Genomic DNA, 17,545 nt, shown 5'->3' with positions numbered 1-17,545 from the left:
GACCTGAAGGCAGATGCTTAACCAACTGAGCCACCCAGGCACCCCCAAATATAGATTTTCATTTTACTACCGAGAATGGTTAATTTACAGCTTTACCAGCAGTGTTATGCATGCCCATTTCTTGAATTCTCCTCTTTTTAATGTTTATTATTCTGATGGCCTAGGCTCCAGTTTGTATTTTCCAGTTTTATAAAGTAGAATCTTTTTATGCTGTTGGTCATTCAGATTTTTCCTTTCCGTCTCTAGGATCTCTTTTATGTCGGGGATAGGAACTCTGATGTAAATGCTTGAAACAGGTTTTTCCAGTATATTTTTGTCTTCCAGTTTTTGTTTGTATATTTGCCATTCAAAAATTTTTCATTTTTACATAGTTTAATAATAAGCATTTATTTCCCTTTAAAATTCCTGGTTTTTCTGTGTTGCTTAGTATGGACTTCCTACTTTTAATTACTCAAATTCTCATTAATTTATTTCTAAAAAAATTTTTTTAAGATTATCTTTAATACATCTGAAATTCACTTTTGTACATGATACAAGTATATTTCTGATCAATAACGTTTGCGATGGTATCTAGTTATGCAAGCAGCGTTCACTTTCCCTAGATTCAAAAGAGTACTTTCCTTATTTAATTATTGTTTCCTTTATATTTTGGTTCAGTTTCTTGATTGTAAAATATATTTTTAAAATCAGCATATGAGAGGACTTTTATAGGTTCTTTCAACCAATAAAATTTATTACCTATGTGTGCGTTTTGGTTAGGTAAAAATTGTGAAGAGTCTAAGCAGACTTCCTGTACTTGTAGAGTTTATGATATTATGAATCTAAGGAACATTTTCTGGTTTTATCAATAGAGATATCAAGTGTGGTAGTGATTCCTGTTCTGATTTGAATATAATCAAAACGTTGTTGCTGTGATTTCAGTCAAAAACATTTGACTGCTTTGCATACCAAATACTCTGGTACCTATAAAATACTCTCTAATTTGTGAGACAAGTCATAAACTTATGAAAGTTTTTCCTAGTGTATTTATCATGTTTATAGTTACAAATGAGTATAAAATACTATTAAAAAGATTATGTAAGTTAATAAATTGTCAGCTGATTGTTTTAGAAAATAAATATTATGAGCCTTTTACCAATTTTGACAAATAATAACTTTTCCTTAACTGTAAAGAATTTTAAAAAGTTACTTATGTTGACATCTCAAATGTGCTTCTTTTTTTCTGATTATAAAAATAATTATGCTTATTGTAAAGAATTTTGGAAATACATAAAAATGTAAAGAAATAAACTAAATTCAATTGTAATATCAACACCTGGGCCACCACTGTTAACATTAGCCAAGAAGGGGGATGATTGACAAAAGAAACAAATAGACAAGTAACAAGGAAAATCAACAGACATAATGTACAGGAATGCCTAACAATCATTTACTGTGTTTGCTATGTATTAATATAAACTTATTTCATATTTTAACTCATTTATTTGTTGGTGTGCCCCTCTGATGTGTAAGGACTCTCATCATCACCATTTTCTGCTGAGGCACAGTGAGTTAAAACTTGCCTAAAGTCCCCAGGGTAGTAATTGCCAAGGCCAGGATATGAATCCAGATGGTTTATTTTTGGAGTCTGTTCTTACGATTACTTTGGTGGACCACCTCTCTAATATGAAGGGTGTTCAACTATAACCAAAGAAAAATTGCACCCATTAGGCTGATTAAAAATTGAAAGATTGAAAAGTTTGATAATACCAAGTATTAGTGAAGATAGGTGTACGTTTTTCTTGCATGGAGGCCTTTTCAGAGGGCAAGTTGATGTGACTATTAAAACTTTAAATGGATGGAGGGGTGCATGGCTGGTTCAGTGAGTGGAGTGTGCAACTCTTGGTCTTGGGGTTATGAATTTGAGTCCTGTGTTGGATATAGAGATCACTTAAAAATCTTAAAAACAAAACAAAACAAAACTTTAAATGCATGTAGATTCTTCCGTCTAGTAAATCCATTGATCAGTATTTTTCCCCAAAGAAATGCACACACTTGTACATACATATGTACTGGTATTTTCATTGTAGCATTGTTTTTAACAGCAAAAAATTGGAAACCATCTTTATGTTCATCAAAATAATAATGGTTCAATCGTCTATAACCTGTCTGTACTGTTGAATACTGTAGAGTAGTTAAAAAGCAGTGAATTGCTTTTATTTATATTTACATGGAAAACTCTTAGGGACATATATTTTTAAAGTAGTGTAGTGCAATATTTATATTATGATAAAATACACTATCATAAAACAACCATTTTGAAGTGTACAGTTCAGTGGCATTTAGTACATTCAGGATGTTGTACAATCTCATCACTATGTTGCTCTAAACTTTAATACCCTAAATGGAAATCTCATTCCCATTAAGTAACCACTTCCTCTTACCTCATCCATTTCATCCCTGGCAACCATAAATCTGCTTTCTATCTCTATGGATTTGCCTATTCATTTGAATAGAATTACACAGTTTTATGTGGCCTTTTGTGTCTGGCCTCTTTCAACATAGAGTTCACCTATGTTGTAGCATGAATCAGTACTTCACTCCTTTGATGTATGAATTATTTAATTCTTGGGTATACCACATTTTGTTTATTTACTCATCTGTTCATAGACATTTGAGCAAGTTTCTATCTTTTGGCTCTCACAAAAGGTGAATGATACTGTGAACGAACTGAACATTCATGTACAGGATTTTGTTTGAATGTCTGTTGTTAGTTCTTTTGAGTCTTATACCTACAGGTGGAATCACATGGTCATGTGGTAACTCTATGATTAGCTTGTTGGGAATCCACCAAACCATTTTCTACAGTGGCTGCACCATTTTATGTTCTCAGCAACAGTGTATGAGGGTTCTATTTGTATTCCATAGCCTTGCCAACATTTGTTAATTTCCTTTTTTCTTAATAGTCATCTAATGGCAGTGAGGTGATATCTCATTGTAGTTTTGGTTTGCATTTCCCTAATGACTAAAATGCCATTGAGCATTTTTTCATGTGCTCGTTGGCCATTTCTTTCTGTCCTCTTTGGATAAATATTTAAGTCCTTTGCTCCATTTCTGTATTGGGTTATTTGTCTTTTTGTTGTTGAGTTGTAGGATTTCTTTTTATATTCTGAATATTAAACTCTTTATCAGATATGTGATTTGCAAATATTTTTTCTTAGTTTCCAGGTTTTCTTTTCATTCTCTTATTAGTATACATATGTATGCATAAAAATACACATAAAAGTTTTGAATTTTGATGTTCAGTTTTCCTGTTACTTGTGCTTTTTTGGTGTTTTATCCAAGAATCCATTGTCAAATTGAAATTCATGAAAATTTACCCCTCTGTCTCCTTTTAAGAGTTTTATGGTTTTAGTTCTTATGTTTAGGCCATTGATTCATTTTGAGTTCTTTTTTAAATCTCATGCAAGGTAGGGATACATGTGAGTTAGGGATAACTGGGTATGTAGATATCACCTTTTGTTGAAGAGACTGTTCTTTTTCCATTGAATGTTCTGTCTTAGCATCCTTATTGAAAATCATTTGACATGTGTTTGTTTTGGACTTCCAATTCTAATACATTGGTCTGTATGGCTAATCATATGGCAATATACACTATTTTGATTACTGTTGCTTTGTACTAAATTTTGAAATAGGGAAGTGTGATTCTTCAAGGCTCCTTCCAATTCCATATGACTTTGAGGATTGGCTTTTCCCTTTCTGCAAAAAAATAAAAAAAAAATTGTGATTTTGATAGGATAGCACTGAATCTGTAGATTGCCTTTGGCAATATTGCCATTTTACTAGTATTCTTGTCAGATCCATGAATATGAGATTTTTTAAAAAGATTTTATTTATTTATTTATTTATTTGACAGACAGAGATCACAAGTAGGCAGAGAGGCAGGCAGAGAAAGAACCGGGGAGCAGGATCCCTGCTGAGCAGAGAGCCCAATGCAGGGCTTGATCTCAGAACCCTGGGATCATGACCTGAGCCTAAGGCAGAGGCTTTAACCCACTGAGCCACCCAGGCACCCCATGAGATGTTTTTCTTAAATATTCTTTAATTTCTTAACTTTTTTTTTTTTGTAGTTTTAAGTGTGTCAGTCATGTACCTCCTTGGTTGAATTTATTCTAAAGTATTCTTTCTGATACAATTGTAAATTGAATTGTTTTCTTAATTTCCTTTTTGGATTGTTCTTTGCAAGTGATTTTTCTGTTGTTTGTATCCTGTTAACTTTGCTGAATTCATTTATTAACTCTAGTAACAATTTCATGTGTGTGTATGTATTTAGAATTTTCTGTATATAGGCTTATGTCATTTATAAACAGGTAGTTTTACTCCTTAGAACCTTTCCTATTTGAATGCCTTTGTTTTTCCTGCCTGGTTATTGTAGCTAGGACTTCATATACAATGTTAAATGGAAGTGGCAAGAACAGGCAATTTTGTCTTTTTCCTGGTCCAAGGGGGAAAGTGATTTTTAAAACTTTTATTTTATATGATTCATGTGTTTGAGTAAAGGTATAAAACTCAACTCTGTATTTCTAATATGTAGTGAGTTGGAGTATGTCATTCTTCTACTTTCTCTGTATTTTAACTTTTTTCTGTAATGAGGATATATATTTTTAGGTTGTAAAAATTATTAAAAGAAGAAAAAGGTGAATACTTCTCAGCAGTAAAACTGTAATCTGGCAATGTCATGAATTGCTTTTGAAGAGGCCTATTAAGAATGTATGTTGAAATGGCATATAATTTTCACTAGCCAGAACAAATGTAACTAAAGTTTTTCTCCAGGTCATACATTGGATAGAAGAGCAGGAAACCAAAATAGCCATAGATAAATAAGTTAAAAATACTGAATCTCAAAAACAGCAGAAGATTTTCGGCATGTAATTATACCTTGTGTTGTTCTGTAAATGCTCATTTTATTTCCCTGAGTGATGTCATCTACCTGCCCTGTACCCTCAAGATGTTTTTTAGCAGTACTTTACCCACGTTGTTTCATGTTTCCCATTCTGTGAAATGATTCTTGATGAATTAGGATAGTATTATATCCTATAATTAGACTTGAACTTTCTGAAGGCTGGGTTGCAGTACAGAGAACTGAGAGCTGTTTAAAACTTGGGTATCCTTAGGTCACCTGACACTAGCTAACTGAATTATTTTAAGAAGTGATCTTGTAACTAAGCTAAAAAACTAAAAACTTCTGAGAGTACATTTGCATTCAGATCCTGTTAGTTTGAAAAATGATTTGGAAAATACAAATTAGAACCAGTTTTTAGTATATCAGTTTCATGAACTGAGTAAAAGGTACTTGTAGTATTTATTACAATTATTCTGTATCATGCATGTTTTAAAAAGGAAATAGAAAATTTTACTTTGCAAGCTCAGTGGTTGGGATATTGATAGTTCTTATATAAAGGACCTTATAGCTTGCATCCTGGTATTTCAAGGTGTTTCCTTAAAATGTTTCACAATGTTAAGGGCAAAAATTAATGGTAAACTTTATTCCTTCAAATAATCTTTTTTAAAAAGCTTGTGTTTTCTTTGTATCAACATATATGTTTCCATTTTTTCTCTTGTAGTACCTGTTTGAAAATGGTAGAATAGATAACATTTTTACTGAGCCCTATTCCAGATTTATGATTGAACTTACCAAACTCTTGAAAATATGGGAACCTACAATACTTCCTAATGGTAGGATGCTTATCTTTTGATTCTTTTCATGATATGCCTTCCTAAAGTACTTATTTTTTATGATTATCTTTTTATAAATTGTTCATTTATATTTTTGTCTTAATTTATAGCATATTTGGACTTCTGAGGAGAAACTCTTTGGTTTATTATTGATTTTAGTAAAATTATAACTTCCATACAGTGTAACAAAAGTAAAACTGGAAGTTGTATTTACTTTTTAGAAGCCATTTTTGGTTTGGTAGTGTCAGTGAAGTTGAACACTATACCAGCAGCTGACATATACTTTACTTCTAGACTATACCCATTTGCAGTGGACCTTCCTCAGTAGTTCATTATCAGTACCCTGTACTGGTTGTTAGAAGAGTTAAGTCTTCATCGTTGAATTATCTTTGGCCATACGTTGTTGGACAACTTCCTGATTTACTCCTGGTCTTAGGCTCCTTGGCTGTGAACAGAGAGGTTGAACGTGACGTTTAGGATTTTGTGCCCCTTTTGGGCAGAGAGCACCTTTGAAGCGTTCTGAGCAGTGTGGTGTCTTGATGCATTTAGCATCCAAAGAAGAGACAAGGGAGATAAGAGTTGGAAGTAATAAATTCATGCTTGTGGTTAGTCTCCCACTCCCACTAATAGAATGCATAAGCAGCAACAAAGAGGATTGGTGAGAACGTCAGGAAGGACCTGCGTTTAAAGGCTATCATGAGGAGTGTGTGCTTAAAGGTGTACTCATATTAATTCTTCTGTAGGACTCCTGCTTTTCAAAAAGAATCCCATATAAGTCATCACAGTAGTCACTCTTAATGTAATTTAAAATAAGAGGGTGTGTGAGGGAGGGAGGGAGCTAGCTGCCTTTTAATGATCTGAGCTAAAATGAAACTGAACTAGTTAACAGTAAGCATAATGATCTCAAACAGGAGTCTGCAGACTGCTTGATCTGGCCTGCTGCCTGTTTCTGTATAGTCCATGAGTTACAAATGGTTGGAGAAAATCTAAAGAAGAGTAATATTTTGTGGCAAATGAAAATTAAAATTGTATGAAATTTAAATTTCCGTGTATAAGTAAACTTTATTGGTACATACCACACCTGTTTATTTCTGTATTGTCTGCTGCTCCCCATCTTTGGTAAGAACAGAGTTGTTCAGAGCCTCTGCGTCCCATAGTATTTGAAATATTTACCATCTGGCCCTTTACAGAAAAAGTTAGCCAAACCCTGGTCTAAAATAACAATAGATTAAAACTGTTTCAGGGGATTGCTCATGGCATCTGCTTCATTGGACTTATCTGCTCTTTCTTTGGGGTGCCTTTTCTGATTTTCCATAGAAGGGAGGAGGGGAGAAGGGAACAATGGGTCACTTCCTTTATATAGTCCTGTCTGAGAATTTATTACTTGGTCCTGTCTAGCGGGAGCTTAGTACTGTTACTGCTTTCCCCCTTCTTCGGTGCAGGTTACATGTTCTCTCGCATTGAAGAAGAGCATTTGTGGGAGTGCAAACAGCTGGGCGCCTACTCACCCATCGTCCTCTTGAACACCCTCCTTTTCTTCAATACCAAATACTTTCAACTCAAGAATGTGACTGAACACTTGAAGCTTTCCTTTGCCCACGTGATGAGACGGACTAGGACTCTGAAGTATAGCACCAAGATGACATATCTGAGGTTCTTTCCACCTTTACAAAAGCAGGAGTCAGAACCAGGTGTGTGGTGGAGTTTGTGAGATTTTTATTCGAAGTCTGGTTAGTATGCAAATAGAGACTTACCACAGAAGGATAACTAAAAATTCTAGACATGGAAGAGTGTAGCTTTATATGTAGCTTTAAAGTATAGATGCTTTTTTATTGCCAAGGCTAGGTTAAAGACTTGCCACAATCACTTGCTTCTCTGTACTTTTGTTGGCTTTTAAATTAGAAATTCTGATTTAATGGTCAGGAATAGAGCCCAAATAAATCTGCATTGTAAAACTTTCCAGAGAATTTAAACACACAGCTAAGAATCAGAATCACTGATTTAGAGGAAATAGATCACCCAAATGCTAGTTTAAAGGAACGTAATTTTCAAACCTATTATTTCTAAATCTTGATTGATTGATTTTTAGTTAATTTTTAGTTAAAAAAATAGTTAACTAAAACTCTTTATAGTTAATATTAACTGTCAATTTCTGAAGAAACTTAAAACCTGGCCTAGAGTATGCAGATGATGTTTGACTTAATAATTTTTCAACTTTACAGTCGTGAAAAAGCTACATGCATGCATTCAGTAGAAACTGTACTTTGAATGTGGATTTTGGTATTTTCTTGGGCTAGTGGAATGCAATATGATCCTCACTTGTGATGCTGGGTGGCAACAGTCTACAGCTCCCAGTCAGCCCAAGGATCACAAGGGTGGACAGTATGCTTATAGCCATTCTGTACCCAGTCAGCCCTTTCACTTTCTAGTATTGTATTTAATCAATGACATGAGGTAGTCAATACTTTATTGTAAAATAGCCTTTGTGTTAGGGGATTTTTGCTGAGTTGTGGGCTATATAAGTGTTCCGAGCATGTTTCAGCTATGGTGTTTGAAAGGTTACATGTATTAAATGCATTTTTGTTCGGGGTGGATTTATCAGGTTGTAACCCCATTGTATGTCAGGGAAGATCTGTATCAGTTTAGTATATGGTGGAGTAATGTCAGCGGCCACAATTTTCTTAGAAGGTTTATGGTCTTACATTCCCAAAACAGCCTACTCAGTAGTAGTTTGTTTTTAACATTTAAAAAAAACTAACATATTATGGAACTAGAAATTAAACATATTAATTCTAACCAAAATTGTAAGTTCTAAAATTCCAGAAGTCAAGTTGTTACTTTCTTGGGATAAGAATGAAATATATATATGTTTTGAATGTGAGACTTTAAAAATTACTGAAACTAAACTCTGTAAAGAATAATTGTGATGTTCATGGTTGTTTTAACTTTTCTCTCAGTTGTTCCTTTCCTTTAGAAAATGTAACACCATTGTGCTTTCTCACCCCATGACTATGTCCTGTCTCCTTTATTTTGCTCGTGTATAGCCCACTTTATGCTCTTAATTGATATTGGGGGCAGGGAGAGGCAATCAGGTAACATTTCCCTGTTTTCTGATGAGGTGCTTTACAAGACTGGTAGTAAGTTCAGCTTCTTTTCTGAATGAATGAGTCTTTATATTTAGGTACCCTCTAAATAGAAAACTGGGGTGAATTTTAAGTAATAACTGATGCAGGAAGCTGGGGAAAGTTCTTTGCCACCTATTAAGAGCAGCTATAAGAAAAGAAGAAGAAAACCCTTTTCTTCAGGTTCAGATCCACCACCCACTAATATTCTCTTAAAGCCTGAATGGAGAAAGTGGGAAAGAAACAGCTCTACTTTCCATGTCTTCACCCTGGTTTCTTTTTGATAACCCTTGGCCTCTACAAAATTCTGTTGGTGAAAAAGGGCTTGCCCTTTTCTTATCAAATGGTCAACTTAGAATTTGTTTTCCCAACAAAGATTCCATTTTTCATAATACTGTGACAGCTAGAAGAAACTTGATAGTACCCACTGGACTCTGATGCCCCACAGTAAAAGTATTTTCAGGTAAAGAGGTGACAACTTCTCTCTTGGTCTGTTCTGTAGAAGAGCACTTAGAACCCTTTTTTCCCCCTTCTTTATCTTGCTGTGGCTTAAGATATACCCGATGAAATTTCATAGCAAAATCAGGTTCAGAATTAGGACCTAACTCTCTAGTACCATGCTTTTTGCCATGCTACACCCGTTTTGGTGAGCTGGAAAACATAAATTTTACAGAACAGTGGCTTTGATTTGTTCAGTCCTATTAAGCAGTACTTAAAACACTGTCTAGGGCCTCCGTAGGTGCTCAGTCAGTGCTCGTGGGAGGAGAAGGGACTGACAGTTCTGACTGGAAACAAAGCTCAGTGCCTGTCTTGAGACTGGAAGAAAAGATTCTTCTAATCTTTTGATTATTATTTCCCATCTCAAGATAAACTAACTGTTGGCAAAAGGAAACGAAATGAAGATGATGAGGTTCCAGTGGGTGTGGAGATGGCAGAGAATACTGACAACCCATTACGATGTCCAGTCCGACTTTATGAGTTTTACCTGTCAAAATGGTAAGCAGCCTTCCTCCGGACTAGGTTCAGCACAGTTCAAAGAGTAGTTAACATGTTTTAAGATACATGATTAACATGATTTAAGATACTTGAATATCCGAAATACAACTTTAGACAAAGGTATACCTTTAATCTCCTTTTTGTCCCTTTTCTCATATCTGCCTGGATTTTGGACCCAAAACCAAACTGCTTTATCTTGATAATTGTTTTTCTAAAAATCTCTTCAAAAGCAAGAATCACAGCTATTGTTTGATCTTTACAACTGTTGCTCACCCTTTATGTGATAACTATGTTGTGATTTTGCTATTTATTTAGGAAAAATTTTAGAGGAGAGGTTGTACTCCTAAACCTGTAAATAGAAAAACAGTTTATTTTTAAGGAATTTCTATTTTTTGAATGGTCTTTCTCTTATAGAAACTTTAAGACTTTAGAGTTATAGGAGCCACACTAAAGCACTTTTTTCTCAGAGAAATGTAGTGACTGGGTTTGCCCCGTGGTAATGTGTACTGAATGCTCCTGGGGATCATTGCAGGTTAGTGGGTGCTGAGGATATGTGGTTCTCAGCCATAGTGTCATATGTGAGTTGAATTTTTTGTTGCTCCTAATAATGTTTTAAATACTAAAGTTCATGAATGACTTATACTCTGTCTTCTGTTAATATTATACTCACCTCTGGTGAGTATAGAAAATGTGCAGTCACAGGTTGCACCAGGGGGAGTGTGCTTGTAAACTTACTTATCTCCCTGGGTGCATCGCTTATCTATGACATTAGTCACAGTAGGGAAAAAGGCGAGAACCACTATATTAAAGAGTAGTTACATATTTCCTACATTTTCTGATCCCCAATTTCCTTAGTTTCTTTCTTTCTTTCTTTTTTTTTTTCCCTGTGGATAGTTCTGAAAGTGTGAAGCAGAGGAATGATGTGTTTTACCTGCAACCCGAGCGCTCCTGTGTTCCGAATAGTCCCATGTGGTACTCCACATTCCCGATAGACCCTGGGACCCTGGACACCATGTTAACACGTATTCTCATGGTGAGGGAGGTACACGAAGAACTTGCCAAAGCCAAATCAGAAGACTCTGATGTTGAATTATCAGATTAAAGTGGAAGTGGGGTTCCTATTTTCATACACATGGGTATGCACCAAACTGTGAATGCATCCAGCTTTGGAAAACGATGTACAAGTCCAAGTCCTCTTGACTTGATTATAAGATAATGGAAAACAGATGACTCGTGAACCACAGTGTGGATGTACAAATGAAAACTGAAGGAAAGAATATGAACCTGAGAAATGTTCTTTGGCAGTGATAGAGTTCTTAGACATCTTCAGAATGACTAACCAATTTCTCTGAGTGGTGCATAATCTTATTTTGTTTGGGAATAACAAATTGTGGAATATTTTTAAGGAAAACTGTTGTATAAAACTCTACCATAGTAACCTTAGACCTTAGAGAGGTAGCTTTGGAATCAAACCTTGGCTGCAGTAGGCTACTTGGGCAAGCCCTATGTGCACGTCAGGGGAGAAATCAGTGCAGAGCTAAGAGTGACATCAGATAAGGACTGTGGGACCCAGACTTGAAGACCCAATAAAAATACTCAACTTTTTTTTAAAAGGTAGAGAGTGATGTGGTCTTGATTTTGATTTTCACTGCCAAGCCAGTTCTGTGAAGGATAGAAGCCTCTGGTGCTTTTGCCATGGGCCCCTCACATCAGGGAAAAAGGCCTTCACTGCTGTTCACACAGTAATGTGTCCCTTCACTTTCTGGGTCTAGCCTTCTCACCTGTGGGTCTAAATGTGGGTAAATTGAGGTAAAGGGGCTGAAACTCCACGAACTGATTATGCACACAGAAAATCTGTGGAGCCCATTAGACCCCAAGTGTCTTGAAATGTTTGTAGAAAACCCACTAAAATGCCCACTTCTCTGGGTGTCAGCCTTTATTGCTGCTGTCTCATAGCATGAGCTGTGGTACACAGAAATGGGGGTTCTTTTGTTTTCATTTTATCCCCAAATGGCAGCTTTTCTCTCATTGTTTTATCTTCCTATTTCCCAGATCCTCTTATTTTGTCTTTTGCACCAGTTTCTGGAGGCCCTTGTCATTTCAAAAAGAATAGTCTCTCTCCTTACTCTGGCAAACCTGTGAGTGATTCCACAAAGACACAGTATTACTTAGCTGTCAGAAGTATGGTAGAAAAGGTCCTAGTATGTTCCTGTAAAGCATTTGGAAGATGATCTTATTGCCCTAAGAAACTTGAAAATATGGATTCTGGGGTTAGGATACAAAGACATTGACTGTCTTGCATATCCACAGCAGGTCTTATAGCATTATTCCAAACTCTAGCTGTTTTAGTAGTTCTTTGAGGATTGCAAGTCATAGGTGTGTTTGGCATATCAGTCCATCTCCCTCATCTCCATTCTCAGCTTCTGCCCCCAGAAAATTTTGACTCAAAGCTTTTATGATGTTGGCCAATCACAGAACTTCTTTAGCTGAGGTGAATTTGACCCTGTAATAGAAATGCAAGAAGTCCAAAAAGCCTCTTAGAAATTTTAACCTTGAAAGACTTTTCAGTATATCCCATTTTTTAGATGGGGGTGGCAGGTGTTTTGGTTTTTTTTAAATAAATGAAAGTCATTTAAGTACAATAAAAGTTTAAAAGTAGGCCTTTTGACGTTGTATACTTGATGGTTCTGTCCCTCTGCCTGTAACAAATTTCGTTTTGGTTACCAGGAACTTTGTGAAAGAAGTAAATCTGCCCCAGTTCTGTATGATTAATTCCATCTGTGTTTGTCATTTCTGACTGGAAAACTTCTTACATCCAGATCTTGTTTGATATGGAGGAAAAGCAACTGGATTGTCTGATAAGTCTGCCAATAAACTATCCAGAAATATCAGTTGTAATAGCCCCCACTATACAAATTTTATGGTTTGTATAAACACTAACATTTCCCCTTCTGTAGTTGTATCAAGAACAAATATTGTTGGCATAGTAGATACATTTGTTAGAAAACACCAGAGAGAAAAAAAGAAATCTGTATCTTTTAACTGAGAACAGCTAATACCCAGGTCAATGACTGTATCAGGACTTCAATTGCATGTTAGTCCACAGAGTTATCCAGACCCTAAATTAATACGTAAAAGAAAATCTTGATTAATTATTGGTCATTCTTCATAAGCGTAGCTGTTGATATGTGTGTCAGACTATTTGCTTTTTAAAATTTTATTAAAATTATGTAATATTGCATTTTTATTTCCAGGGGAGGAAAAAAAAAAACATCAAACAAGCAAAACATCTAAATTATCCTTTCTGTTCTTTTTTGTTTTTTAACCACTTTTGGGTTTTCCCCTTGCAGAAACTACAGAAATATTCCCTTAGAATAAAATAGTATATTTGTATTTGATGGGTGAGTTATTCCTTTTCTTTGTCTTGAACGAATTTTAAATATTTTTTTTTCTGTTTAACCTTACGTGTATGAGCCAACAGATGGTATATTACTAAGAGAGAGCAGTTTTCAGGAAATAAATTATTTGGATTTTACTTAGTGCAGTAAGCATATTGTTTCATTGCGAAGTCTTTTCACTTGTTTTCTTTTTCCATCAAAAGACTCGTTCCCATTTTTAGTTAACTATAGGGAGACCCTTGAAAGCTTAGAAATACCAGGTATCCTATAGGTATATGTTTCATTTCAGGCAAAGTTTTTTGAGATTTACAAAGTTTGCATCATTTCACCTTGAATGATTCTGAAATTGTGAGACTGGGATAAAGAACATATATCTATTTCTTAAGGATAAATACGTAATTTGGAAATGTGAGACTAAATGGCATTTTCCATCAACTCTCACTCTATCTGGGTATTGTGCAAACCCACTATCAATTCCACATGGACTGTTTCTGTCTACTGCCTTTTGGCATTCCTAATTTAGTAGAACAGGAGTTTTCCAAGAAGTCTAAAGTAAAATGAATTTCTACGTATGAATCCCAGCTTTCTATTAAATTCAGAATTTAATTTTCCATGCAAATAAAAAAGTTCACTGTGGTAGTGAGTTGAAATTTGAGGAAATAATTAAGCACTAATTCACTAGTTCCTCCTGTGTATTATCATTGTTGAAAGAATAGTCATTGAGAGGCATTGTTACAGAGTAGGAAGATCTGAGGCTTTGGAGCCTAGTCTTTCTACTTACTGGTTGTATAGCTTTAGGTAAATCACTTAACTACTGTGTGCCTCAGTTTTCTTATAAAGTGGGAATAAGAATAACTTTTATGAGTTTGGCACATGTTAGGCTTTTGGATGTGATAGATTTTTTTATCATAACATTGCTAGGCATATAGCAAGACTTTAAATAAAGGTTAATCCCCTTCCTGCAGCCTGTATTTTCAAAGTTCAGTGCTTCCGATTCTTTTTTTTTTTTTTCCCAAGATTTTATTGATTTATCTGACACACACAGAAAGCACAAGTCAGGGGAGCAGCAAGCAGAGGGGGGAGAAGCAGACTCCCCACTGAGCAGGGAGCCCAGTTTGGTACTCGATCCCAGGACCCTGGGATCATGACCTGAGCCGAAGGCAGCTGCTTGTTTAACCTACTGGGCCACCCAGGCACCCCAGTGCTTCCAATTCTGCAAAACATAATATCTTATATGATTTGAACCAAATATTTAGAATAACTAAGTGCCTTATGTAATCATAAGTTCTTTACTCATGCTTATATACATATGAAGAGTAATTGACATCACAGAAATCCACTGATAACTTAATACATTGAAAGAAGGAGGAAATACATGATATACTTTTTTTTTTTTTTTTCAATTGCAGAAATTTCCACAATTGAATGAAATGAAATTTCATTTACTTAGTAATGGTTATATACCATGATTTGGGAGCAAGACAACTATACAGCAATATACATCTCCCCACTTCTTCTTTCATTAACAGAACCCCCTACTCCTCTGCCTTGTTTTAGCTAGGCAGTAGTTTCTTTGGTAAGCGCTTATATTTTCCAGGCTACTTTGCAACTGTGAACATGGGACTGACTTTTGACCAAGGGGATGGAAACAGTTTATAACTAGCAGGCCACATCCTTTTTAAAAGGAAAGAGCTTGCCTTTGTCTTGTAATTTCCCCTTTTCAATGGGCCAGAATGTCACTACGCTCATGGCAGCCCAGTTCTGTCTGCGTGGGAAAGGGCAGCATATCAAAAGCACATTAACCTCGTAAGGCAGAGGCACTTCTCTACTGAACTGCCTGCTAGCTCAGACCTTCACATGAGAAAGAAACTTTCTGTCTTACTTCAGCCATTGTTATTTGGTCTCTGCTAAAGTAAACAAATGCATTTCCTAACAGATTTACTACACCCAGGGTCATGCTACTGCTTAACATAGAACTAGAAATTCTAATCCAGACCATAAGGAAGAAAAAGAAAGAGACTGTCAGTATTGGAAAGAGGAAACTCATTATTTTTATTTTATTTATTTATTTTTTAAGTAATCTCTACACCCAGTGTGAGGCTCCAACTCATGACCCTGAGACAAGAGTTGGATGCTCCACCAGCCGAGCCAGCCAGGGCGCTTATGAAACTCATTATTTTTAAGTCATATTTTCAGATGTGCAATGACACCTGCATTTAAGAAAACAGCAAACTCTGAAAAACAAGCTTAAGAATGGTAGCTACAAAATAGTTCATGAAAATTTCAAGCACTTTTCTACTAGAGCAACAGCTAATTAGACAATGTGATTAAAAGGTAAAGATACTATTCACAGTAGCACTGAAAGCTATAAAGTATTTAGTAATTAAGTAATGTGCAAAAATCCTGTGTTTGTTTTAGTAGGTGGTGTTGGAAAACTGGCTTTTTACATGGAGAAAACAGGATACCTAACTAGCATCATGTCCAAAGGTGGGCTCTCAATGGATTTAAAGGTCTTAAATGTGAAAGGTAAAATTATAAAATTAATAGAAATACGGCAAATATTGTTGTGATCTGGGGGAGAAAAGGAGCTTCTTAAATAAAATTCCCAAAGCACAAACCATATGGAGAAAATTTATATATTAACTTTGTATCAGAATTAAAGATAATTGTCAGTAAAAGATAGCAAACAAATGACAGACTCAGAGAAGACACAGGTTTCCCCGCTCTCTGAAGATACAGCGTTCCTATGAAAACTTAAGTAAGCCAAAACAGTGTAGAATGGATATCTATATGGAAAATTTTAGCATTCCCAGACCCGACCCCTCTTAGGTTTTTCTGATTCTTGGCACATCTTGCTAACAGATGCAGAAAATAAACAAAGATAAAGCACAGATGCTCCCAGACACCTTGCAGAGATAGTTACGGAGACAGAGGTGGTTGATGCTGAGACGCTGAGGGTAGTTCCCAGGAAAGGAGCTTGGTGGTGCTGCTTTTGCTCCTTGGGGTGTGCACTGCCTCTGTAAGGACTAGCTGTAAAATTCAGAATGCTATTTTGGCGTTGTGCCTTTTTTGTGAAAGTGAAAATCCTCTTCTGATATCTTTCGGTTAGCAAAAATGGGTACTAATGTAAGTTTCTGTAAAAGTGAAGTGGCCTAATATCAACTTTCAGAGAGCGGGAATACCTGTACTTGCAAAACCACCAAATGATATATATCTCGAATATACACACAACTGCTGAATTGTAAAGAAAAGCGAACAAAGAATAGTGAGTACTTCATAGAAGGGAAACCCAAACAGGGAACATGTATGCGAAGAGATGTTCAGATTCCTTTAGTAATCATGGAATTTCTCTTCAAATCCATCAGTTCATGTCCTTAAGATTGGCCAAATAAGAAAAGTGAATAATGCCAAGTGTATTCATATTAGGATATAAAAACCCTTACATATTGCAAGAATAACTGATCTGTATAGTTGACCCTTGAACAACGCAGGAGTTGGGCAGTAATCGCACAGTTGAAAATTAGAGTATTAGTTTTGACTTCCCAGAAACGTAACTACTGATAGCCTGTTGTTGACTGGAAGCCTTACTGATTTAACAGATAGTCAATTAACACATATTTTGTGTATTATATGTATTATATGCTGTATTACAATAATGTGAAGAAGAGAAAAGAAAATGTTACTAAGAAAATCATGAGGAAGAGAAAATATTTATGATACTGTGCTATGAAGTAATCCAAGTATATGTGGACCTTCCAGTTCAAACTCATGTTTTTTGAGAGTCAACTGTATATCCAGTCTGGAAGGCAATCTTAACCATAAAGATAAGAAAGTTTTGATAGCTTTTACTAAACAAAACAAAACAAAAAACAAAAAACCTCCCCTCCCCCCATTAAATAAAAGAGTGTTACCAAATGCATTTTATGTATCTATATAATTTTGTATTATTATTCATTTAGTGAAATACATTGGTCGATTTTTCTGATCTCAAACCATCCTTGCATTCCTTGATGAAACCCTAGTTTTACATGTATTTTTAATATATACTTTTGGATTAGATATATAACTTTTACCAAGGACATTCCCTTCTATTTCTAGTTTTTCTTTGTTATAAGAAAGTATTGAATTTACAGATGCCCTTTTTTAATAGTCCTTATTTTTTGCCTTTCTTAATGTTATGAAGCTCATTAATTTTCTTATGTTGGACAGTTTTTGCATTTATTTACAAAACCTTATTAATTTAAAAATATGTATATTTTGTTAGGTTTGGCTAGCTAGTATTTTGTTTTTGTGTCTGTAATCACAAGTGAAATA

At 35.3% G+C, this 17,545-nt stretch overlaps 1 protein-coding gene across 12 annotated transcripts in view; it reads left to right on the top strand.

The window, feature by feature from the left end:
- Positions 1-17,150, top strand: part of ZMYM4 (zinc finger MYM-type containing 4) — a 122,571-nt gene extending 105,421 nt beyond the window's left edge. For 10 of the 12 annotated variants that reach the window (XM_047724757.1, XM_047724758.1, XM_047724760.1 and 7 more), the window contains 4 exons: positions 5,604-5,715; positions 7,158-7,406; positions 9,704-9,833; positions 10,728-13,231. In XM_047724757.1, coding sequence (XP_047580713.1) covers positions 5,604-5,715; positions 7,158-7,406; positions 9,704-9,833; positions 10,728-10,935 — 699 coding nt within the window. In that variant the 3' untranslated portion in view covers positions 10,936-13,231. Of the gene's footprint in view, positions 1-5,603; positions 5,716-7,157; positions 7,407-9,703; positions 9,834-10,727; positions 13,232-15,649 lie in introns of those variants that run through there. The other 2 variants (XM_047724764.1, XM_047724763.1) reach the window with 2 other exon arrangements.
- Positions 17,151-17,545: the final 395 nt, after the last annotated feature.

The sequence above is a fragment of the Lutra lutra genome, chromosome 4 (assembly GCF_902655055.1).
Source record: "Lutra lutra chromosome 4, mLutLut1.2, whole genome shotgun sequence".
NCBI classification, from domain to species: domain Eukaryota; kingdom Metazoa; phylum Chordata; class Mammalia; order Carnivora; family Mustelidae; genus Lutra; species Lutra lutra.
Note: the sequence above shows the minus strand (reverse complement) of the source record. Positions and strands in the feature narration are given on the sequence as shown.